Here is a 24412-nt window from a genome sequence, read left to right on the forward strand (position 1 = left end):
CTGTCTCTGCCATGTCAGGAGATTAATTGCTATTGCCATGGAAGAGCCTGTGCATCCTGGACAAAGCAGTTTGCTCTTCTCACAAAATGGGTGTTAGATGTGCTATTAGTGAGAAAATGGGGAAAATATCTGGCCAATTCAGTGCACCTTTCTTTTGAAGTCAAAGCTCATTTGGGGTTCTAACAGCACTGTGTATCTTGGGACTCCAAAATTAGGATTAGTCTTGCTCAGAGCAGATATCACAGGAGTGGGAAAGGTAAGGATCTGAGAGGATCTGTCTTGCAGTGCTGAAGTTCATTTCTCCTCTTCTCTCCCATAGCATTTCCTGCTGATTTGTCTGTTATCCTTTCTGCTACCTTACAACTGATACAGATAATTTCTCTTGGAGGAGAAATTTCTCAGGAGGTCTGGGTTCTCTTGCCGTGGTCACATGTGCTGGGAAAAAATTTGGGCCGAAGCTATTGATCCTTGTCCATGAAGAGAGAGAAACTAACTGTCAAAATGTATATATTCAGCCAAGCAGCCTATTTAAAAAAAAAATAAAATTGCAATCCTAGTGAAGAAAGTGAGGCACATCTATAGCTGGCACCCCTGGAACTCTGTCCTGTTAATAGGTTCAGGCTTTTGGCATTAACATCTTTTTTGCCTTCTAGAAATATGTTTATGTGGAGGTGTGTGTATATAAGTACAGTGTTGTAGCATTATCTAGTATTTAAACTAATGATAGTTTTTTAGGCTCTAATTTTGTGACTACTGAAGATATGGCAAAGTCTTGTGATAAAACATTTAAGTATGAAATATAATTTATTTTTACCCTATTCTGCTTTCCTCATGACTGTAATGTATTGCCTTCTTGGTGAACTGCTTGAAATGAAAAAAAAAAAGCAATCTAATGCAAGAGAAATTTAGTGGGAAGGAAACTATTATTTTATAGAATAATGTCCAGAGATGAGTGATGAAAACTGATTTCTGCTTATTCTACCTGTTTCTAGCTAGTTTTGGGAAGCTTTGTAATTTCAGTGCTGTCCTTCATAATAAGCTGAGTGAATGTCACCAGTGCTGGCTTTTAACACCCACTGTCACCTTCTGATCTTTCAGGGACCTTTGTAAAGCACTTTGAGATGGCTCTAATGGGACCTCCTAATTACAGGGTGGTGTCTTATCTCAAAACACTTGTAGTAATGTACTGTTATTAACATAAGGGTTTCTTTCTGGTTCAGCAGAAATAATAGGGCAAGCACCCTGGCCATCACTCACTGTCAGTGTTTTAACAGCTTAAAATCTAATTAGTTTATCTCAGAACTGCTCTCTGTAGTAGGGGTTTGCCAATTTGAGTTCTGTGCACAGAAATGCAGCAACCCTTTATGGTTTGAGTAATAGTCACAGATGACATGCACAGTACTTTGGGGGAAAACCAGGGATGTTTTCTGCAAATTGTGAGGTTATTTCAGCAGCATTAAAATTGGCTGTATAATTTTACTGGTTGGTTTTTTTATTTTGCCTATTGGGACCCCAGCTGTTTCAACAGAGACTCACAATAGCATTTCTGTCTTCCTTGATATGTGATTTACCTTCAAAGATTTGTGGATTTTTCTGAAGCATTTTGATAAGTCAGTAAAAATACACAATTGCAGCATCAACTGATGACATACACACAAAATACTTACAAAGTAAAATTTTTTTTGTAATTAGAGGGAACATAGAGTTTGTGGCTTATTTTCTTTTTAAGCAAAATGGTTTTTGCTATCTCATTTAAAAAGAGACTATAACTATACCTTTAGTGTGTAAACATTTCTAATTTTTTGTCACTGCCGTTAATAATCTTTACAGCATGTGTCTAGTTAAAAACAGACTAAAAACTTCTGGTTTGGGACTGCCCTTAACAGAAATTCCATAGCAAATTAAGCAACCAGGTTGAAAACATTAACACTGCCATATTCTGTTTGATAATTTGAACAACATATTCCAAGTACATGATAATGGCATCACCTCTTTTGAGAACTAAGGAAATGTTTACACAGCCACAGATTGGCAAAATGAGTGTGGGGAAAGGATTTGGATTTTTTTCCCTTTATTAGATCCCAGACTCTTCAAACTGAAAGGTTAATGTGTTTTTTCGCATTTAAAAGAATGAGGTGTCCTAGATAGAGAAGGATTTCTGCTCCATTTTTTGAGGGGAAATATCAACTAGCATTAACCTTTCCAGGAAGCTTCCAAAATAACAACAGCAATGAATTAGTTATGAGTGCCCAGTTTGAAACCAGGTTCCAGGGGATTTGATATTTAGAAAGCACTGACTGCCTGGCTTTTAAAATTCAAAGGCCTTTGAGGCACAGAGTAGGTACTTGCTGCTCTTTGGAAAATGTTGGGTATTGCCTTCACTTCAGTACTGAAAGCCATTATCAAAATGATGTGGTGATGTATAAAGCCATGATTGCTGTGGTACCTACTTAGTGTATAAATTAGGCATTGGTCGATCTCCACCATCCTCCTGACCCTCTGAACACCACATTCCTGTCAATATCTTATCATTTATTCATACTGAAGTGGTATCTGTAAGTTTCAGCTATCTGAGGAGGAAAAAGAATTTTTGTAAGTTAATGAATAATTAACTTAGTCGAGTAGTGGAGAGGTCTGATGTACCCAGGGGTGATGAAAAATGAGTGTGGTTACAGAGAAAGTTTTCCTGCATTCATAATATAGTTTATATTTGTTTTTTGCTTAACTTGTACCTCTGTCTAACTTTTACCTCTTTTCTGTGAAACTCATAGACAACTGATTTCTACATGGAAAGCATTCTTTGCTGTTGAATTGTCTTAGTATCTCAGCTAAGATAGGCTGTTGAGGATAGCAACAGTGTCAGAATAATTGTGATATTAAACTGTTACTTTGAGTTAACTGGAATCAACTCAGTAGTTACCAGCGTAGGTTCTTCAGTGTTAAAATTATAAAAAGAGAAAGGTTAATGAGCTTTATATATATATTTTTAGAAGGCCAAGACTGCTCAGAGATGAAGCAGTCTGTAGGCTGGAAGAGACTGTTGTATCAGTTTTCTTAATGTGCTGTCAAATACAGGCAGTAAAATTTCATAGTAATTTTTTTCTATTGAATTTAAAAGCTTATGTCTGGCTAATGTGGTCATAGGGATTTAGCTGCAAGTCAAACTGTTTGTGAAGTGGAAAGGTTTAGGACTTGTTCTATTGGATTTGGGACTATTCTGTGTATTTAGGATTCAATCTCCTGCCTGCTGCAGCCCTGACCAGACTGCAGAGCTGTGTGTGATGCAGAGCTGCTGCCTGAGCTGCTTTTGTTCTAAACTGCAGTCCCTCCAGCTCTGTCAGGTATCTGTAGTGGCACTGTGGGGCTCGACCAGTGAGAAGTATATATCCACTTGGACACTCCCACCTTTGTGTTTCTTTTGGGTTGGGCACTATTATTGCCCAATTTGAGTAAATCACAGAATCTATTGTATCTATCATAATAGATACTATCAGTTGAATAGGCTCTTCTTCATGCTTTTGAAAAAAAAATATAAAAATTCATCTCAGTCTTCCTGCAAAATGTTTCAATCTTTCAGAAATTATCTGCAAGTTCAGCCAAGAGAGCTCCTTATAGCTGCTGGGGTAATGGTCACCTTTAAAAGGTGACTTCATCCTTCTTACGCTGTTAGTTTGAAGCTGTCTTCATTTTATTCATGTTCCCTCTTGTTCTTGAGCACAAATGCAGCTACAGTTCCCAGCAGTCACTTTTTTGTGAGGAGCAGTAAGAAAATGTGAGATCTGAGGGGATGTACAGCATTAAGGCAATCTTGATATTATAGCCAAGCCTTTAAAGCACTGCAAGACTCATCAAGTCCATCTTATTAGCTCATTTTTAGTTATTAGATTAGCTTGCATTTCTGAATTGAGCCCAACCCTGTCATCAATTATTCTGGTTCCTTGAGCAATTTGATTTTGATCTGTATTTTACCCTTCCATTGCAGATCACTCATGTCTCCCTGCTTAAACCCTTAACAAAATTTGGTACAGTTTTAACTGGATTGGCATCTAATTTTATTTCAGTAGTAATTTGCTCATTTCTGCTTTGCTCATGATCCCTGGCTCTCTGTATTTAATAATATGCTCTGTTACAAAGTCTTTGCATCTGGCTTATTTGTTCCAGTGGTGTGTGGGGAGAATAAGTATGCTCTAAAGTCCTACAAGATGTGATGTACAGGTGTTGCTGTTCTAGCTCTTTGAATTTCCTTCAACTTCTGTGGCTGTGCTTCTAACTGAGGGTTTATTTTGCCTGTTTTCTGAGGCAACAAGAGGAAGGATGGAGGTCTTCAATCTGTGTTTTCAGGATATTACTGGTCGGGTTAGCATCCCCTGGGTAACTTTGTGGCACTCAATCATGTAGGTGACTTGAATGTTTCCAACTACCTTGCAGTGAAACAGTGAAAGTAAAAGTTTATAACTAGCTACTTCTATCAAAGCAGAAATGAAAAATTGACTTTATTTGTTTTTTTGTTTTTTGTTTTTTCCATTCCCTCTTTGATGCAGTGGTAGTCATGATACAGTTGAAAAGTTTGGGTTTCTCTCAGAGCTGTGATGGACCAAGAAGATGGCCAGTCACAGGACCTGAGTGACTTCTTCAGTCCATTTAGGGACTTGGCCAGTCCCTGCTGAAACAGGCTGGTAATTCACGTGCAGTGCTGCTGTTTCTTAGAGAGATTGAGTAACATGTTCCCAGTTATTTAACTTACCTTCTTCCACAGCAAGGAATTAGTGTTGTTAGGCAGGCTTGCTGTCATTGGTGATCCCTCTAAAAGAAAGCTAATAAATTGCTTTTTAATTAGAAATGCATTTCTCTGTGCCACCATTTGAAGTCTTTTATGTAGGAAATGCTTCCAGAAATGTAGATTACAACAGGGAATCATTCAGTTTTTAATAATTGTTACAAAAGTTTGGTCTAACCTTCTGCATAGCGTGGGGCATATAAAACCTTGCTCTATGTTGAGCTTGTAATCTCAGCCTGAATAGAAGCAAATTTTATGCTCGTATCACAAGATGAAGTCTTGCCCCTTTTTCTGTCATTTTCAGTCTTTTTTGTTACAAGCTCAGCCCAACAGAACATTCAACAAATGGCATTATAGTATTTCTACACAAAATATGTTGTCTTCTTATTCTGACCTTGACAAAATCTCAGACCTTCCTCTCTTATATTTCACTGAAGTTCAGAGCTCAAATCCCTGTTTTTCTCCAAATACACCTATTTGTTAGTGAGGGTTGCTGTGTCCTGCCATCCTAATATTTGTGTTTGTGCTGCATTGCCAGGGTCAGCAATGAAACATGATTATCTTGGGATCTAATGAAATAGTTTCCTGCCTCCTGTAATTCTCACAGTGGCTCAGACATTTAACCTTTTCACCCCCTTGGGACTAGCCTCATAATAAATATACTGCTAGGACAGCAGAGTTGTCTCAATTGTTTGCTGTATTTCCAAGAAGTCAAATATTTTAAACACTTGAACATTTTGCTTTTCTTTAAATCCCCCCACATAATGGGGTATTTTTTTTTGAGCACAGACTGATAAACCTAGTATGTGTTCAGTTTGAATCTTAGTATCTACATGAGTTTTAGAGTCATAAATTGCAGCATGCCAGGTATTGTCTGGAAGAATTTATAAAGGCAGGAGTTGAAATATGTTCTTCTATATTATATGGTTGGTTTGGGATTTTTTTGGCCCATTTTCCATTATCTTTATCATCTCTTTGTCATTAGAATATGTGGTGGGTTTTACCCTAGACAGAGCTTGTGAGGAGGTTCTGGATTTTTTGATTTCTCTCCGTTTTGTGACTGTTCCTGTGATGTCTCTGGGAATGGTTTCATCACGTTCCTGTGTTTGTCAGCTGTGAGAGGGCAGTGCTGGAGCATGCTGCTACCAAACAGACCTGCATGAATTTACTTGGAGCATGTTAGTAAAAATGGATTGAGTAACCCTAAAGAAACCCCAATGAGTTGCTGTTTTCAGAGCAGTTTGAGTATTGGACAGTCTTCTAAATTAAAAAAAAATAGTTACCAAAAATTGGTAAAAAGAACTCCTTAATGCCAGTGCAGCATTAAGAAGCAGGAATTCTTTATTCAATGCTGGATGCATGAGGGGATATTTCCTCTGTGATATTGTGCATGCTGAGGACAGAAAATGTTCCTGTTCCTGTACTGTTTTTTACATACATATTCATAGGTGTGAAAAATGCATATTATATGATTGGCTCTTTCTAAATACTAAAATGAATACTATATGTGTTATGTTGGAAAGTTAGGTTGTATTAATCTTTTAAGTAGTGTGGTAAATATAGTTTTTAGGTTACAGCATAATATTAAAATAGAAACTATGTGATGTAAGATACTTTTTGTAACTAGCTCATGGAATGGATATGATAACCAAGAAATTCTTTGCGTAGAGATTACAGCAACAAGATACAAAGATCTCAAGAGAGGAATTATTGCTTCCTTATCAGGAAAAGCCAGACTTCGTGGGCACCAAGGGGATTGATTTACAAGATGAGGGGGGGAAGTTGACAATAAACAGAAAAATCCCTAGTTTGAAAGGAATGTTTGTATCATGTAGGAGATATATGAATATGCAACAGGCTATTGCTTTTAAGGGTTAATCCTTTGCTAGCAAAATGTGTTTCTATGGCAGAGTGCCAGACACCTGGACATCTATAATTCTTTGCTTTTCATTGTCCTAACTCTGATTGTCCAAATTCTTATTGCTCTAATTTTTATTACTATTTTTATAACTCTTTTATTACTATTAAACTTCTAAACTTTTAAACAAGTGATTGGTGTTTTTCCCAATAGGTTTTCCAGAAGAAGCATTCCTATGATAACCATTTCCCCAGAGTCATTAGCATATATTTCCTCCCATTGGCACATGGGTTCCTTTTCCCAGGGATCCCTCCAGTGGTTCCTGGTGACCTTGAATTTATACTTTGACAGCCCCATGAACACAGTGCTGCTTTCCATATTAGGACAAAAGTTGACATAACTGGTGTAGTTCATTAATTTGTGGGTCCTTAGATCAATAAAGTTAAGTTTTACTCCTTTCCTGGGTCAATGTTTATCATAGTTTTGATTGTATGGCTCCACAGGCTAATGATTTTGCAAAATGATTCTTGTATTAACCCACCAGGTGCAAACAATTCTTCATCTGGCAATGAATCAATCTCCATCTTGGAGTGTTCTGGAATCACCAGCACTGGTGTGCAATTAGGTGTACGTGCAGGTAATTACCCAGCAGTGTCTTTGTGCTATTTCTGTCTTAAGCAACAGAATCATGATGTGTTAAGTTCATTTTTTTCCTTGGAATTCTGTCCTAATTGATTTCTTTTCAGAGATCTAGCACTGTAAGTGTGAGTTCTCCATATTGACAAACTTTTAAATTGGCATTAGGGCAGAAATGTATGTTAACTTTATACTTGAAATTCATAAAAAATAGTTCATTCTGTTCTTTGTTCCCTGATATTTCCTTCAAAGCTATGCTGAGTGAAGTTTGACTGAAATGTCATCTACACAGATTTTGTATGAAGTTACCATTGTCTTTAGAAGTCTGGCTTAAGATTCCCAATAGTAAAGGTCGTTGCAATGATATTTTGACTCAAGGGAGTATCTATGAATCAAAAAAATCCACTCATATCTATGAATGCAGAAGAAATATGTTGTTTGATGACACTGTATTTTCACATAGTGCTTCTTTTTCTAATGATGTGTGTTCCCTACAAATTAACTTATAGATGTGCAGCAGCTCAGAGGTTCAAGTTTAAGACAACAGAAAAGAAACCATCAAATCTCTCAGGAATTGCCTCAAAGTGGGAGTCAACAGGGAGCTCTTTCTCCTCCTCAAATGTAAAATACTTCAATTAACTGACATATCTTTCCAATGTGGATTTGTCTGACACTCAAAAAGCTCTTTGTAAAGCAGTGACTTGGAAATGAGCATCCCTATAGCACTTTTTAATCTAAAAAGTCATCAGATACGGTACAGTATAAATTACACACGTAGATTGGAAATGCTTTTCCAGTAATAGAAGGGTTTCATAACTCAGGGTATGAGAGGCTAACAATAAATGGAAATTGCTTACAGCTTGTTTTGCACTGAGATGATCCTGGTTCTTTTGGGATCCAGGTAAGAAATATAAACAGCCATTGGGTATCTAAGTTATCCAATGACAGATAGGAATTATAGTGGGAGACAGGAATCTTGCATCCCTCCTGACACTGGAACTCTGCCTGCTGTGGCATTGGGTAAGCCCAGGATGGCACAGAGCATCCTGTGTCCCTTCCATCCATGCTCAGGGTCACCAGCCTTTTTGCTCACCTGGAATTCTTAGAGGGTCTTGATCATAACACATGTTCATCAATCACTGATAGTGGTCAAGTTTGGAAGATGGGCTTTGCTTTGAAAATTCTCTTGGATGATTTGCTCCACTAGTTTCTATCAATAGAATGATAGCTCTTGTACAGCGTGCATATAATATTTCAAGAACATGACGATGCATTCACATGGACTTACAACTGAGTATATATTGTACATATGCACGTTGATTTTGCATGTCCTAATTATGATATAGTGTAGAGCAGCCACACAGTATCTGAGGCATGCACAGGAGCAGCAGTGGTGGTTGGTCTGCCATGGCAGGCTGGTGTGATGTGCTACAGGGACCACACACATGTGAAAAGGAAGAAAAGTTGTGTGTCACTGACTCCAGACTGCAGTTTTGCAGCTTCACCACTCATTACAACACTGGAGAATGAATTCAAACTTGTGAATTGTGAGGTGTGCTTTTGACCAAGTACTCACTGTGTTACCTGCCCAGTGAGCCAGTGTACCTCTGGTAATATGAGGAGGTCTTACAGTGGGTCTTTATGGTTAAGGGAGGTAGACTTTTTTTAAACTTAAAAAAAAGTCATATCCCAAGTAAGGCAAATTATTTGTCCTTCTGGAGATCTTATGGAGTGTGTATCTTATAAAGGAGAAGCTTGACTAGGCCAATATTCAAGCAGCAATCAATTTATTAATTAATATGGTGAAGTATGAGCAATACAGCGCTGGGTACAGTGGGGGAAGTTTTCCCTCCAACTGCACACCGATAGTTGAGGCTTACAGGTATTTACAGGGGTACTCATCAGCTTTCTCAGCAGTTTCTATTCCCAGTTTTTACTCATCAGCAGTTTCTATTCCCAATTTTTATGTCACAATTCTATACACTATTGTGATTTAGTTTTTCTCAGGATGTATCCCAGAAAAGAGTATCTCCAGATGGTGGTGGTCTGGTTTCCGAAAGAAGAAAGACAAATCCCATCTGGTGAAGTCCAGCTCCCCAGATGTGGGTCCACCTTTTGATTGCAAGGACTATAAATCTCATAACAGTGATGTCCAGTTCCCTTGGTCAAAACTATTAATCCTTGAGTTGATGTTCATCTTCCTTTCTCAAGCTGCTTTTCACTGTTTTGTTAAGGTGTGAGATAAGCATGTTTCCTTTTTATATATTCTAAAGCTATAGTTTCAAAGATCCTTACTACAAGCAATATTCTAAAATTATACTTCAAAAGGTTATTATTGCAAAACTCTTTAAGGCTTAACTACAAACAGAAAGTTCCTGTCAAAAAGCAACATCCTTAATGCTTTAATTCAAATGCTCCTAAATCAACTTAAGACTTATAAAGGTTAATTGCAAACAAAAGATAGGTTCAAAGGCCTTCTTCCATGCTTTACTTCCTCAATTATTTATTAGAATTCATCTTTATAAGTGTCCCATGGTCGGTTTCCACACATATCAGAATTACAAATACAAGTGTTGCCTGTATGTACCTGAGACGAAACACAGCTTTGTGTTTCACAGCGTAGGTGTTGCTAATTTTGCAGAATGAATCAGATGTCTGACTTCCACTGACCCACAGTCCTTTTTTTACAGATTTCATTCTTTCACACTCTTATGGATTCTTGAACTCTCAAGACGTGTGTGTGCACATACGTGGTCACATCAGGAGCATTTGTGTGATAAGGGACAGGGGACATCAGGTCCTTAGCATGTGTCTTATTGACTGGTTAGGACAAACTACTTATGTGCATTAGGAGTGGATGGTGGGTTTGATATTGTGCATTATATTTTATTTCATCCTTCCAGAAGAGTGAATTTCAGAGTTGTCTTTATCTGGATATTTTATGGTTTCACTCCTGTTCTTCATTATCTTAGCACCTTATCTTTGGGTCAGCTTGTTCATCCTTTTACACGAAATCACATCTCTGATACCATAGCAAATACTGCTAACTTTGCTTTTAACCCCTGTTCTGCTGTTTCCTTTGGTGTGTGTGAGCACACATGCACGCACCTATAAATATCTTTTCGTACTTCATTGGAGCTGATGTTAATTGTTTTGCTTTAATTCTCTTTAGAAAAGCAGGAAACCATCCACCTCCATTTGTAGGAAGTGTTGATATTTGCATTGTGCTGCTGCAGTTGTGCAAATGGCCATCACCCTGTGCTGTGATGTGTGCTAAGTATCACGTTCAGGGTTGTGGGAGAGCTTTCCTTTCTGGAAAAGAAAGGGACAGCTCCTGCATCTGGTGCTGGGACAGATTTAGGCAGCCAGCTAAGCACTCCCTGGCTGGCTGCTGACTGAGGTGTTCTCCTGTCTGTGCTGCTGATCCTCTGCTCTGCAGGCTGCCCATCCACTTCTTTCCTCAAGGGAGGAAAGAAGACTTCCTATTTAATGGAAACTGCTGCTGTGAAAATCAAGATGCTGGAGGGAAAATCCTGGTGATGCTGAAGTGGTTTGAAAGCCTCTGTGAAAATAAAGTGGTTGCTGAAAGAGCTCAGAGTGACAGGTGTTGCTGGTTTTCAAAAGTTTGTTGTCTAAATGGTTTGTAATTTGCTGGCTATTTCCACGTGAGCAAATACAGTGAATCAAGAGCCAGAATACAGTATATCATCCAGAAATAAATACCCAAGGGGAAAATCTGGGCTTCACTGAAGCCAGTGAAATCTCTCTGGTTACTCTTTCAGTAGAGCTAGGTAAGTCCTGGAAGCTCAGTTTGCATAAGCTTCTGTGGTTATCTTACAGTTGGGAAGATAGGTCACCCTGAGACAAAGCTGCTGACAAAGCAAAAGCATTTTATACTCTTAAACTTGTTATCCTTTGCAAACTGCTCACTGGGAGACAATATATTTCACAAACATCATCATCAGGCAGTATCATATGTTTGACACTGTCAGGCAACAAGGCTGGCAAGAACAAGAACTTAAGATTTTGTTTGACCTAAGACAGGTCCATCCTATAAATATGCCTGCAACCCTGGATGTTGCTGCTGATCCTGGTCTCATTGTTTTGTGTGTGGTTTTCATACCCCATCCTCTCCACAGATGAATTCCTCTGTGTTCATGCAGGAAAAGGCAAATAGTGCAGGGAGAGCTGAGCCCTTGAGTAAAAGCATTGGGGAAGCTGTGGCTGGACACATGGCTTGGGTTGCAGATTTCTCACTTGTAAAGCCAAATCTTTGTTGGATGACTGCCTTTTGCTTCTGTTGGGGTGACAAATGGGATCAGTCTGGAGCCCTGCTGCAGTTGGACGTGTAGGTTTACAAATGCACAGCATGTGGCCTGGTCTGCCTTCTTCAATTTCTCATTGGGTTGGCTTGAGGCAGACACGTGTGGATGCAGCAGTGCCTGGAGCAGTGCCAGGCATTCCACCTTCTCACGCAGCCTTCCTTCTGTGTCAGACACATCCCTCTCTCCTCCTGAATACATCTTCTGGCCAGCAAACACACCAAGTTCCTTTCATCACTGTCTCTGCTTTCGTTGGATAAATGGACAGGGTTTTTTAAAATTGGGTATTTTGTGTTTGCGTGGTGTTTTTTCTTATTAGTTTATGCTAAATGAATTAAAGCTGTCTGAGGATTGCAATGGGACAATTTATGGCAATCCTAGTCTTTGAGTCTCACTTTTTTGAGAGGGTTGAGTAGGCCAAATATTGTTGCTGTAACATGATTATCAGTTTTAAGGTATACCACCATATACCTTAAAAACTCACTTGCTCTGGAGACATGAGATTATCCAGCATTTGCTGTGAGCACCCAGCTGCAAGAGCATTCCGTGCACTGCATTGATCAGTGCCAATGGAAGCATAAGGTTCCCCGTGGTAATTCTGTGGCTGGCAGCACTCTAATCAAACCTTCCTTTGAAAATAAGTGAGAGGTCTGTAATCTTGGCCTCTTGTTCTGAATGGCATGCTTTTATTTAGAGATTTTTCCAACTTTTTAGCATTTTCTGTAAATGCCTGAAGCAGCAGAAATCTCTGGATAATCTTTCTCCTTTCAAACATTTGTTTCAAAAATTATTGTTCTGAAAGTTAACGTGTGCCTCCTGCCAGCTTACACTCCATCTCCAGGAACTGGAATGTGGAGCTCTTTCCCTGTGTTCCATTGTCCGAGGTACTTGCTAAGCACAACTCTGGTTTCCACATGCTGACATTGAGTCATGTGTGATCACAAGGAGAGAGTTAATTTTTATGAATTATGTGGAGTAATCAGAGCTGCTATGCTGGCAATTCACATAAAGAACTGCAGAGAATAGGAGTGTAAGTGTTTCCAGGCAAATTAAGGCTTTAAATTGAATGAATGTGATTACTTTAGTAGGATATACAGAAAACATGTGTTCTCTAAGTGTAGTTGTTAATGAAATTGTTATTTTGGAAGACCTTTTTCTGCTCTGACTGCTATAGGCCCAAGACTCATCTTCCCTTCTTAGTAGAATTTGGCTTTGATGGAGCCTTACTCTCAGGGTCAGATTTTTTGAATGCTGCAATAAAACTGGTTGAGGTTGTTGGTGGCACAAGTAGTTAAAACTCCAGGTCCCTTTGTGCTCTTGGCATTAAAACTTCATGTCTCTGTATCCTCCATTTAAATAATCAGATTTGTTTATTGCAGTAAAACCACATTGTTCTTGCTTTCGTTCATCCCCAGTTTTAGGTTGGTGTTGAAGATACCTAAGGAAATGGCCAACTGTGAGTCATGGCTCTTTCAGCTGCATGGTCCATGGGAAGTGTTGTGTCTGCCAGTCCTTCCAGCACAGAGAGTTGCTCCCTGAATCATAGTGGGATTTAGTTTGCAAGAGGTTCCTGGAGGTGATCTTGTCCACCATCTGACCGGGGTTCAAAGTTAAGTATTCTTCAGGGTCCTTGTCCTAGACCCTGAGTTTGGAAATCTCCAAGGATGGAGGATACACAGCCACTCTGGGCGCTTATTTTGCTGCCACGCCACTCTCAGGGTGGGTTTTCCTTTGTTTTGTGTGTATTTCCTTGGTTTCAGATTGCGGCCTTGTATCTTGCCCTTCTCCTGTGCACTGCTGAGAAGGGTCTGACTCTCTGCTCTATCCCCCTTCAGGTGATTCACTAAGCAACTGGGTTGTTTTTATTATTCACTACCAGCATGGCTTTGCTTAGACCATCCCTGAAATGCTCCGTTAATGTGGTCTGACTATGGAATGTGAGTTTACATATGGGGAGCTAATGTGAAATAACTAGAATGTCCCAGCAGGCTGGCAACTCCTAAAGAACTGGATTTTGGCATTAATTCTTTGCTGCTTTATTCAAGCAAGCACAGAAGAGGGAACTGCAATTATTTCAGCCATTTCATAGTTAGAAAAAGAGAAGAAAATCGGTTAGAAAAGAAATAATTAAGGTTTTGTAAAAATGGGATTTTAGTGCTCCATGCAAATGTAATAGGGCCTCAATGGAAGGCTGGTTTCATCTCTGCCTTTGGGCACATTTTGTTTAAAAAAAAATTTAAAATCTCTTGATAGTCTTACATGCTTGTTCTGGTAGTGCTTTTATTGGTTTTAATTGAAATTTTGTAATAGCTGGATGTTGGTCTGATAGTAATTTGTGCTAAATTGTAAGCCACCTTATGTTTCATTAACAAGATATGAATTATTTTGTTTATAGAAATAATTTAATTCTTGGCCATAGGAATTTTGAACAGAGCTTCTCTACAATTAGCAGCATGAAACTAATTTGTTGCATTGTAGATAAGTGGTGCTCTTTGTTACAAGCTTCCCCCTTCTGTGCCTGGAGGGAATGCTTAGGGCTGGGGAATTGAAATCCCCATCCTAGAGTGCAGTTAAAGGCAATTAAATGGAAATTCTTACTTACTCCCCCTTTTGCTGGATTGCAGGTGAACAATGGATATTGTCATTGAATGCTCATTTTCATGGTAGTGCTTTCTTCTTCTCTATAAATATTTCCTAACCATCACATTTAGGAGTGGTTTTGTTCCTTATTTATAAAAAGGCAGAGTGGTTGCCTGAGGCCTCACATATTGATGGAAATCAGAGCACTGTGTAGTAGGACTGCAGGAGCATGGCTGTGTCTGTAGCTGAGCTGAATATAAATCTCTCTGTGTTTTCTGAAGGCTTTGTTGATTAGCATCTGATATAAGAATTTCAAGAGGACTGTAGATACTGAAGGGATCCACTGAGAACAAACAGGAGCATCTGTGTTGTTCACTCTTTTACCCAAATCGTCCTTGGGGAAAAGCCTATGAATTGTTGACATTTGTCCTACTGCTCTACATCAGTAAATAGACTCAGGATTAGTTATGTTTTCCATGTAGCTGATCTCCTTAGCATTTCTGGCAGGGGTAAAACCTCCATCACCTTGGCTTGCAAGTCCCTTTTGCAAGTGAAATCTCCTATGCTGATATTGACTTGTGTGACTTTATCATTGCAACAGCATTTGCATTTTTATTGGAGAGGGTTGAATTAATAAGCTGGTGTTTGGAGATAAAGCTAAATGCTTTTTGCCTTTAGGTGATAGCTTCTTCAAGTATCCTTTATAGATTTCTCAGTTGCTTGTACCATGCTCATAGGGTCATTAAGGTGATTTCCTCTTGTCCTGTCACAACTATAGTATCTTAAATTTCAGATCGTGAATGGATCTATTCTAACATCCTTTTCACTCAGCAGCAGATACTCTCCTCTACACTTTTCATATGGGAACTTGAGCTTCCTCAATTATCTATAGTAAAGCATGAATTGAAAAAAATATATCCTTTAAAGTTTATTTTCACCATTTTCAAAAGGCAGACTGCTTGCATGAGAACAGATAAGAAACCCCCAGTTTGTTAGCTTGCTTCGTATTAACTGCAAAATATTTATCTTTTATTTTTCTGCAAGATGGGGCTTATGAAGTAAAAGGTATGTTGTCATAATAAGAAAATAAAACTCAAACACACAAAAATCCCATTCATCTTTTGTTCCATAGAGCATAAATCTGATTATCTTGAGTCTGGAAATTTTGAAACTACCAGTGCTTCGCCAGGTGCTTGGGTGCAATGGAATTTTGATCAATTGTCTCATTCCTTTTGACTGGGGAACAGGTTAAGGCTAGGAGCCTTGTTTCATGTTCTGAGCTGAAAGCTAAATTAGTGATGAGAAAGATGCTCAGTCTTCTGCCTCTGCAGAAGAGTTCAGTATCCTGCTTTGCTGAACACAGGAGCAATCAGACAATCAGCTGTTTTCTGCTAGCCTGTCAACCTAGAAGTTCATGATCTAGTTTTCTTGCTTATAAGCCCATGCTGATTCAGGCTGTGTTCTCAATCTGGTTTTGAGTTTTCAATCTGCTTCCCTGCATGTGCTGTCCATCTCACATGCACTATCCACAGAATGCCTATTAATTTTTTTCTCCTGTCATCATTAAGCATGCATCTGCCTGTATTTTGATTGCAATATGCCAAGTATTTGCATTTGAGGGCTTTAATAATTTCAGTATTGGCTTCCAAAAGGAAATTATTGACCTGTCTCAGCCATCTTGAATGAATGTGAGAAAGTCATGCCAGCTGCATAAAGATTTAGTCTACGTTTTCACAAAATTTAGAGGTCTAAAACTTGGTAAAGTTTTATGAAAGAAGATATAATCTGCTTTCATGATGTGATGTGGCACTGAATCTAAACCCAACAAGTTATGGAGGAAGCAGCTTTGTACCAACTGAGTTTGAGGGAAGGAGCAGATCCTGCTCAGATGCTGCTCAGCCTTCCCTGGAGGGGATTTTCTCACAGACCTGTCTGCCGCTGATTGGTCCTTAGCAGAAAAAGTTCAAAGAATCCTGAGCAGTTTGTCAATGAATTTTGAAACAAAAAAAAACCTAGAAAAATACCCATATATAGTAAACTTAAAAAAGTCTTAGCATAAGGACACAGGACTAAAGGAATATTTGGTGATAAATGGGCATTCAAGTTGTGCAACAAAATAAGACCTGTTCCTGGAATTAACCCATAGCATCCTGAGCAAAGATTTCCATCTGTGGTGCCATACTGACATTTCACTAGGAAGTATGCTACCCTCTTGGATAATCCAGGCTATTTTTTCCCTGCTTTTGTGCTGTGAATGTGGAGGTAACTAATACATAATACATACATGGTTCTGCTTTGCAGCAAGTTAGCAGCTCAAATAGGTAATCATCGGAAGAAGTCCAATGCTGTTGCATTATGCATCAGAAAAAACTACAGTCAGTGTCAAAGCCATAAAGGCAGGCTGCCTGCTTCTCCTGATAGCAGTCAAGTCGTGTTTACTGCTTATTAATTATCCCAGAGTAGAAGAATGAATTTCTGTGAGGCATTTCAGAATTCCAGCCCCAGGAGGTTATTAGTAAAAATAAAAGTGAAATTCAGAAATAGCAGTCTTCATTACCTAAGTTTTAAACTAATCTTTTGCATGTGTGCTGCTTTCTACACCTACATTAGAAATCTAGCTTCTCTTTTTAGTTTCTTTCTTGAAATGGTAAATATAAGTTTTGTTTTAGACATCATTTTATGTCACTGCACATTAGCTTTAAACTGCTGTTTATATTTATCATATAACTATGATATGTCTGGAGCAGTCAGTTTTCTATTGTTCCTTTGTAGATCTGTGCCCATTTTAGTCACAGCATTATTCCTGTCATACTTGCTTGCTTCTGACACTGGAGTTTCTATTTGGGGTTACTTAGAGTTCAACAGTAAATGGTGTTTTTCCTCCAAAGTTACACCTTTCTGCATGATCAAATTTGATCTTCCTTGTGTGCCCTCACTTTTACTGTCCTTTGTCATGACCTCAAATATTTTATTGTTCTCAAAGTTCCAATTTTAAGATGCTTTTGAAAAATCATGGTAGTGTTACACAGTTCTAAGGTTTCAGGAGATACACGTGTATACATAGTTTAATGGTATCTTATTACTTGACTTTTACAACCAATTTATAAAAAAAACTCAATCAAGAGCATCCTTCCAAACAAAAATCTTGAGAGAAGTGATGGGACCAGAGTAAGGTGAAAATCTGGCTGCTGTCTGTTAGGACTGTCTTTGTTAAAGCAGTAAACTTGCCTCAGTCTTTGTGGCTGATTTGAGCTATTGTGCCCACTCTGGGAGGGGGTTTCTCAAGGAACAGAAGCCCTGAAGGACTGCACAGCCCCTTCTGGGTCCAGACTTGAATCTGGAAAACGTCAGGAAATCCCCACGCTGTGATTACTGAAACCAAGAGCCAACAAGGGACCAATAGTGATTTCTAAGTGGTTTTCATGAGGAGTCCCAGCAAGCAGAACCGTGCTGAAAAGAGCAGTGGTAATTAACTGATACATCTGCACAGATGTACAGTACAGCACCTACTCAGAGTACTTGAGTCCATTCCATGAAAATACCATGACCTTATTCATGAATAAGGGAACATCTGCTTTGCTTTTGCATTGTTTTTCCTCTCCCTCAGTGTCGTGTCACAGGAAAGCTGTTTCTCCACTCAGGCTTCCGTGGCAGGCTGGTATTCCCACATATACAGCACTTGTAAGATTTTTCAGCAAACCAATTTGTATCCAGCACATGACTCAATTGCAAGTTAACTTCCTTTAACTTGCCGTCTAGGTCATCAGCTTCTCATGTGAGCACAGTTACTTGAAATATTTCATATCATAGCAAGGTTGTAAGGTTTTAAGTAAGTGTATTAAGCAAATTATTAAAACATAAAATCAAAATAGAACAAACATTTAGCTACTAGCTGAAAAGTATTGATATGTGATTTAATTTAAAAGTGGTCAATCTCATGGAAGACTTTAAGTGGACATGTCTGGAAAGTTGAAACCTTTTGGTGTTCTGTACAGTCTATGAAACAGAGAAGCAGAACTTTTTGCTTGCTTATACTTAAAAAGTATTTCATATTCATCTCCTTGTTGTGTTGATCTGCATAATTACAATATCAAAAGTGAACTATGCTTGCTTGCTTTCCTTCCCCTGATTTTAACATCTTGATAGCACGTTAAGAAAGAAATTAAATATTCTGATATGGATGAGTTGGGATCATCATGAGGCTTGGCCATCAAAGAAATTATGAAGAAATTCTCCTATACAGGTGACTGAGCACTTGGACAGATTGCCCAGAGTTTATAGAGTCTTCCTCACTGGAGCTATTCAAGAACTATCAGGATGCAATCCTATGCCATGTGCTCAGGGATGACTCTGCTTGAGCAGGGAGGTTGGACCAGATGACACACAGTGGGCCCTCCTAGTCTGTCCCATTCTGTGATACAGTAGTGTTCAAACTGGTTTCATAGGAAAAAAAAAAATTTATATGTTTTGTGTGGTCATAGGTACAAGGAAATTAGAGTACATATTGTATTTGGGTCACCCCCAGACCAAGGAAGGAATGATCAATCTGACTCCATGTTCTCAGAAGGCTAATTTATTGTTTTATGATACTATATTAAAGAATACTATACTAAACTATACTAAAAAATAGAGAAAGGATACTTACAGAAGGCTAAAGAGATAATGAAAACTGGTGACTCTCTCCAGAGTCTCGACACAGCTTGGCCCCAATTGGCCAAAGAGTGAAAACAACTCACACGAGAAACCAATGAAACAATCACCTGTGGGTAAACAATCTCCAAACACATTCCACGTGAGCAAAACACAGGAGAAGCAAATGAGATAATCATTGTTTTCCTTTTTCTCTGAGGCTTCTCAGCTTCCCAGGGGAATGATCCTGGGTGAAGGGATTTTTCAGAGAATGTGAATTTGACAAGTACACAGTAATTTTCCACTATGCTGTGCACCATCCCCAAAATCTATATTCATAGCTGTTCTCAAGCATCACACATGCTAAAAGTGCACCTTCAAAGTGCATTAGGGAAAACCTGGCATGCATCTGGAAGGCTGTCATCACTGTGTGCTGGTGTTGAACTGTAGTTCTCTGATAGAGAGAGGGCTCCAGGTAACATTTATTCATGAACTTCTCCACCCCTGCAAATCCTACCTGCTCTTCTGCTATGTTTTGATTTTACCCCTTTACATTTGTCTTGTAGGGTCTTTATTTGACTGGTGCTTTTTGCTCAGTCTCAAACTAGGAAAAGTGAGCCATAAGTATGTAGAGGAAGATAATTTATTAGCAGTGTTCCCAAAACAATTGTCTTAGATTCACAGATATCAGTGCTTAAGTTTCATTAAATTGAATTTCTTGTTATTTGGAAAATCCTATTTGGCAAGTTGCTGATGCTTGCTATTTCAGTAACTTACAGCTTTTTGAGAAGACAGCTGGGTTAATACATTCTTGAATATTTTTAGAATCCTTTAATGCTGAGTTCACAGGATTCTCCAAGTGAAGTAGACTTAAAAGCTGAGAAGTTTTTGAAGAGAGTTTTTCTTTGAAATTTCTAAGGGTTGCTTCAGTTCTAGTGCCAGTAAAGCCTAGAACGTGTTCTGAAAGGCTATAAATAGCATCAGTAAAACAATGGATTTAATTTGGCAAGGCAAAGGAGGCCACAGCTTACAGTGGGTTCAAATGTGTGCTGTGGTTTTACAGAACTGGGTAGAAATGAGGCTTTTAGGGGTAATTTTTCACTGAAAGAGCATGTTACCATGACTCAAATTTCTCTCATGTATTAGGAGAAAAAAAGTAATGGTGGTCTCTCAGATGTGTTTACTTGGATTTAAGATATATGAGAGAACTTCTGCCTGTGTTAGGCTAAATATTCTTCACATTAGAAGCCCTCTTTGGTCTTTCTCCAGAATCAGGTCATGTTATTTTCAACTAAGTGTCTTTTTGTAAAAGGTAATACACTCTAATCAGTTTTTACTTTTATATTATTTTATATTTTACTGCTATTTTTATTTTATTTTTGTGTCTATTATTTTATTACATGAATTTTTATGTTATTATATTATTTCTGGGTTTTCCCCATTTTTTGTAGTTAAATGATACCTCCATCATGTCTACTATCATGGCCTGTAGTTTGTTTTCTTCCAGGTTGCTCCAGAGCTGTCAAAAATAACATCAGAAATTGTCCCTGAGGAATACTATCTTATTAGATAGATCAGTGTAAGCCAGTAACAAGAAGACAAGCACTGAAATTCCCTCTCTATTTAAACACTTCTCAAACAGTTAAATATCCAACAGAAGCAAAAACCACTGAGTATAAATGAAGTGACAGGGCTCACAGAGTCTGTGTTTAGCATCCCAGAGGTGTTGATGGCTACTACCTGATTCTCAGCTCTTCCAGGAACATTTTTCCACAGCAGGAGATGAGCTGTGGAAAAGGTTGTTGGAAATGGAAAGCAATTCAGTGAGATTTGTCAGCTATTTATGCTCTTTAAGCCAAAACAAACCACGTGTTTATTTTGCGGAGCCAGAGAAGAAAGGAATTGATGAATTATGGGCTGGCCTCGTGCAGGAGGATTAAACACTGGCACTAATTAATGGCCAGTTAGCACCACCTTGATCTCACTGATGGTGAACTGGATGGGGGCCATAAATCCAGACTGCAAACAGGAGCAGCCTCAAGATGCTTCATTCCAGTTAAGTGGGAGGTGGCCCTCAGCTGCTGGGATGGTGTTTAATAGGTCAGAGTTTGGGATTTGCAGATCTGTCCCATTCCTGCTGGCTGTGCAGCTGCTCTGTACTGTAGATGATTGTTCTACTGTTGATAATTGTTGCTTCAGTAGGTTTTTACTGTGCTGTGTTTTCCCCTTGCAGGCGTTTGGCCAGTCCTTCTCCGTGCACCGCAAAGTGGCCGAAGATGGCGAAACGCGGGAAGAGACTCTTCTCCAGGAGTCTGCATCAAAGGAAGCCTACTACCTGGGCAAGATTTTGGAGATGCAGAACGAGCTCAAGCAGAGCAGGGCTGTGGTCACCAATGTTCAGGCAGAGAATGAGAGGCTCACTGCTATTGTCCAAGACTTGAAAGAGGTAAATGGGGCTGAATTTCTTTTGGGTATCATGGATAACGTGGCTCTGAGTAAACAAAATATTACAGGAAATGAAAATGCTCAACTCCCAGTCTGTGATATTCCCAGAAACCATGTGGCCTGAGAAGGCTACAATTTAGAAAATACAACTTCTGTTGGTTTTAAACAGCACCACCACCTTAAAAATATAATAAAACCCAATTCAAGAAGCTGTAATGCCTAAGCACCCTTAGCATTTTGCATTGCATTTTATAGTACTGAATTTTACATAAACACATTTTCTGCACTCTTCTGGTATTCCTGCCTCTCTTCTCTTTCTCAGCATTTAAAAATATAATAAAACCCAATTCAAGAAGTTGTAATGCCTAAGCATCCTTAGCAATTTTGCATTGTATTTTATAGTACTGAATTTTACATAAACAAATTTTCTGCACTCTTCTGATATTCATGCATCTCTTCTCTTTCTCAGCATTTAAAAATATAATAAAACCCAGTTCAAGAAGTTGTAATTCCTGAGCACCCTTAGCATTTTGCATTGTATTTTATAGTACTGAATTTTACATAAACACATTTTCTGCACTCTTCTGATATTCCTGCCTCTCTTCTCTTTCTCAGCTTTTACATAATTTTGCAGGTATTCTGGACTGCCTAGAATTAAATGAAGCTTTTGCTGGTTTTCTTCTACTGCAAAGCAAAATTAAAATGCATGCTCATGTTTAGAAAATGGGTAACAGTAAGGAAGCCAGATGTAGTTATTCACCATATGAGACATTGAATAATTTTGATGGAGAATTAAGTAATATTTAATAACTTGCTTTTTTTCCCATTGGAATCTGGAAATTATGGAATGCAGCAGAGCAACTACATGCAGGGGAAGGCAGCACTTGGAAATGAGCCCACATCTTGCCTGCATTCCCTGGGAATGCTTAGACATAGGGATTCTCCCCACTGTCCAGCTGCTGAAGGAGATATTTCCGATGTGAATCTGGAAAGTGATTATTAATGCATTAATTCGTTTAATATTAACAGTTACCATGTTTTCTGTAGCTGGATGGAATAGCATCCTTTTAGCCTACAGAAAGCCCTGGAACAGGGTATCCCTGGAACTGAGCCTTTACAGCCACTGAACATTTTTATTGTACTGCACTTGCCCATAATACAGATCAGGTTTCAGGAAGAAACACATGCCAGCTGTTCACATATTCCAGTTAAAATATGGGATTGTGATTGCTGTTGCAGTGGTTAACAAAAGAAAATCAAATCTATTTTTAATTATTTTTGATCTACTTGTCCTAAAATCCTATCCTATAATCTTCTTGGTGGCAGGCCACCAGCTGCTGACAGCCCTACCTGTTTGGTTTATCTCACAGGTCCTGATGACTTGGGGTTCAGACACAAACGAACAGCCAAGTTAGAACAAATGCACATTTGTCTTTGTACTCCATACTTTTCCTCTGGGACTCCTTCAAATGCAAATCTCCCTTCCATTTTCCATCATGGTTATTGATCTGCAGTTTGTTCAGGAGGCAGTTTCAGTACCTGTCCTCCCTGGAATATTGATTGTCCTCGTTTCCTTGGTGATAATAGTAAGTCCTAATGTGAAGCCAGCTGCAATTATTTCCTGCTCTAATGGTAAACAGAATCAAGCCATAGTAGTTAATTAAAGTGCAATAAAGGAATTTACCTGAATAAAAATAAGGCTGATAAACTGATTGTTATTGCTAAGATGATGTTGTACCCCAAGTACCAAGTCCTTGACTAAGTGGAACTTCCATTTGTGTTACTACAGTCAATGTAGGAAGCATAAATGGAATTAGTGCAGTCAGTTGATTACACCACAGGCTATTATGATTAATTACTTGAATAATAATAAGAGATAGGGGGTGATTGGTACCTACTTCAGTCTCTTTGTGATCTTTTCACACTGAATTATGCTGGTATTTCACCTTGTGCTCAAAGGAGTCTCACTTGTGCTCAGCCTGATATCCCTTGGTCCTGTGGCTGTGATATCCAAGTGCCTGCTGAAAGAACATGACCTTCTCCTGTAAGTGTTTATGAATTTGTCTGCTTGGTTCTGCCTCCTGCAAGCAGAAAAAAACAGACTAAACTTACTCCAAATCTTGACAGCTACAAAGGTGAGGGAAAAACGTAGGAAGTGTCTGGTATGTTTTGGGGTAAAGCCAGAATTAGCTGCTGTGTGGGTGGATTGCTACAATGAGGAAGCAATTTTACTGCCTAAAGAGACAATCTGGAAATCTAATTAGAGAAAAAAATGAAAGAAAAAAATATCATTTTTATGTGGGCCTCTGAGTGATGCAAAGATAGATGGGTAGATTCTGGACTGAAGTTACCTGATTGTATCCTGTCTTTTCCCCTCCCTGCTGTTTACCTCTTCCCCTCAAGAAAAACATACTTTATGGCTGTTTTTTAGGCCTTAATGAGATATTTTATAAACTAAACAAACAAGCAAAAAATAATTGCGTTCACTTTCAGTCTAAATAGAAAAGTTTGAATAGCTGCTGTGTGGTTCTGGGAATAGTGTTTTTGCATAGATGACACAAATGTATGGTTGTTTCTCCATGCATTCATCCACTTAGGATACTCAAGACTGATAGGTGAGTTTTCAAAAAATGACCTCTGTTATTGGTATCACATTGCTAAATAATGCACTCAGTGCTTCTCCACTCTCCAGCCTGTCCTGGGAGTTATCTGATGAATTCATTGTGCTCTCTGAATTTGCACAGAAATTCATAGTCCTATGAATGTGTATGAGCATTTTCTGAACCAGTGTTAGCGTTCAGAAACACATAATCATGAGAATGATTATATGCAGGTGCTTTTATTGAAGAGCTCTGGGTGTCAGGGGTACAAACCCACATCTGACTCCGACATGGGTTCGGGATGAACATGTTTTTATATTCTATTGCTATATAACTTTCATGTTAATTATTAAACTTATGTTGTTCTATTGTATACATAGATGTCATTCAAGAATAGGCTCCCCGTGATTCCCCTCATGATTCTCATGAATCTCATGATTCTTCTTACGATTAAACAATAATTATATTTAATTACTAAACAATCATCACATCTAACAATTATATCATTCATCATATACTGCTTACGCAGGTGCAATTTCACATGATCTGGCAAACACAAAGCCCA

At 38.7% G+C, this 24412-nt stretch overlaps 1 protein-coding gene across 8 annotated transcripts in view; it reads left to right on the top strand.

The window, feature by feature from the left end:
• BICD1 (BICD cargo adaptor 1) overlaps positions 1-24412 on the top strand; it is a 172066-nt gene that overhangs the window by 64694 nt on the left and 82960 nt on the right. For all 8 annotated transcript variants that reach the window (XM_066549532.1, XM_066549533.1, XM_066549534.1 and 5 more), the window contains exon 2: positions 21036-21248. In XM_066549532.1, the coding sequence (XP_066405629.1) occupies positions 21036-21248 (213 nt within the window). The remainder of the gene's footprint in view (positions 1-21035; positions 21249-24412) is intronic.

Source organism: Molothrus aeneus, chromosome 5 (genome assembly GCF_037042795.1).
Source record: "Molothrus aeneus isolate 106 chromosome 5, BPBGC_Maene_1.0, whole genome shotgun sequence".
NCBI lineage: Eukaryota > Metazoa > Chordata > Aves > Passeriformes > Icteridae > Molothrus > Molothrus aeneus.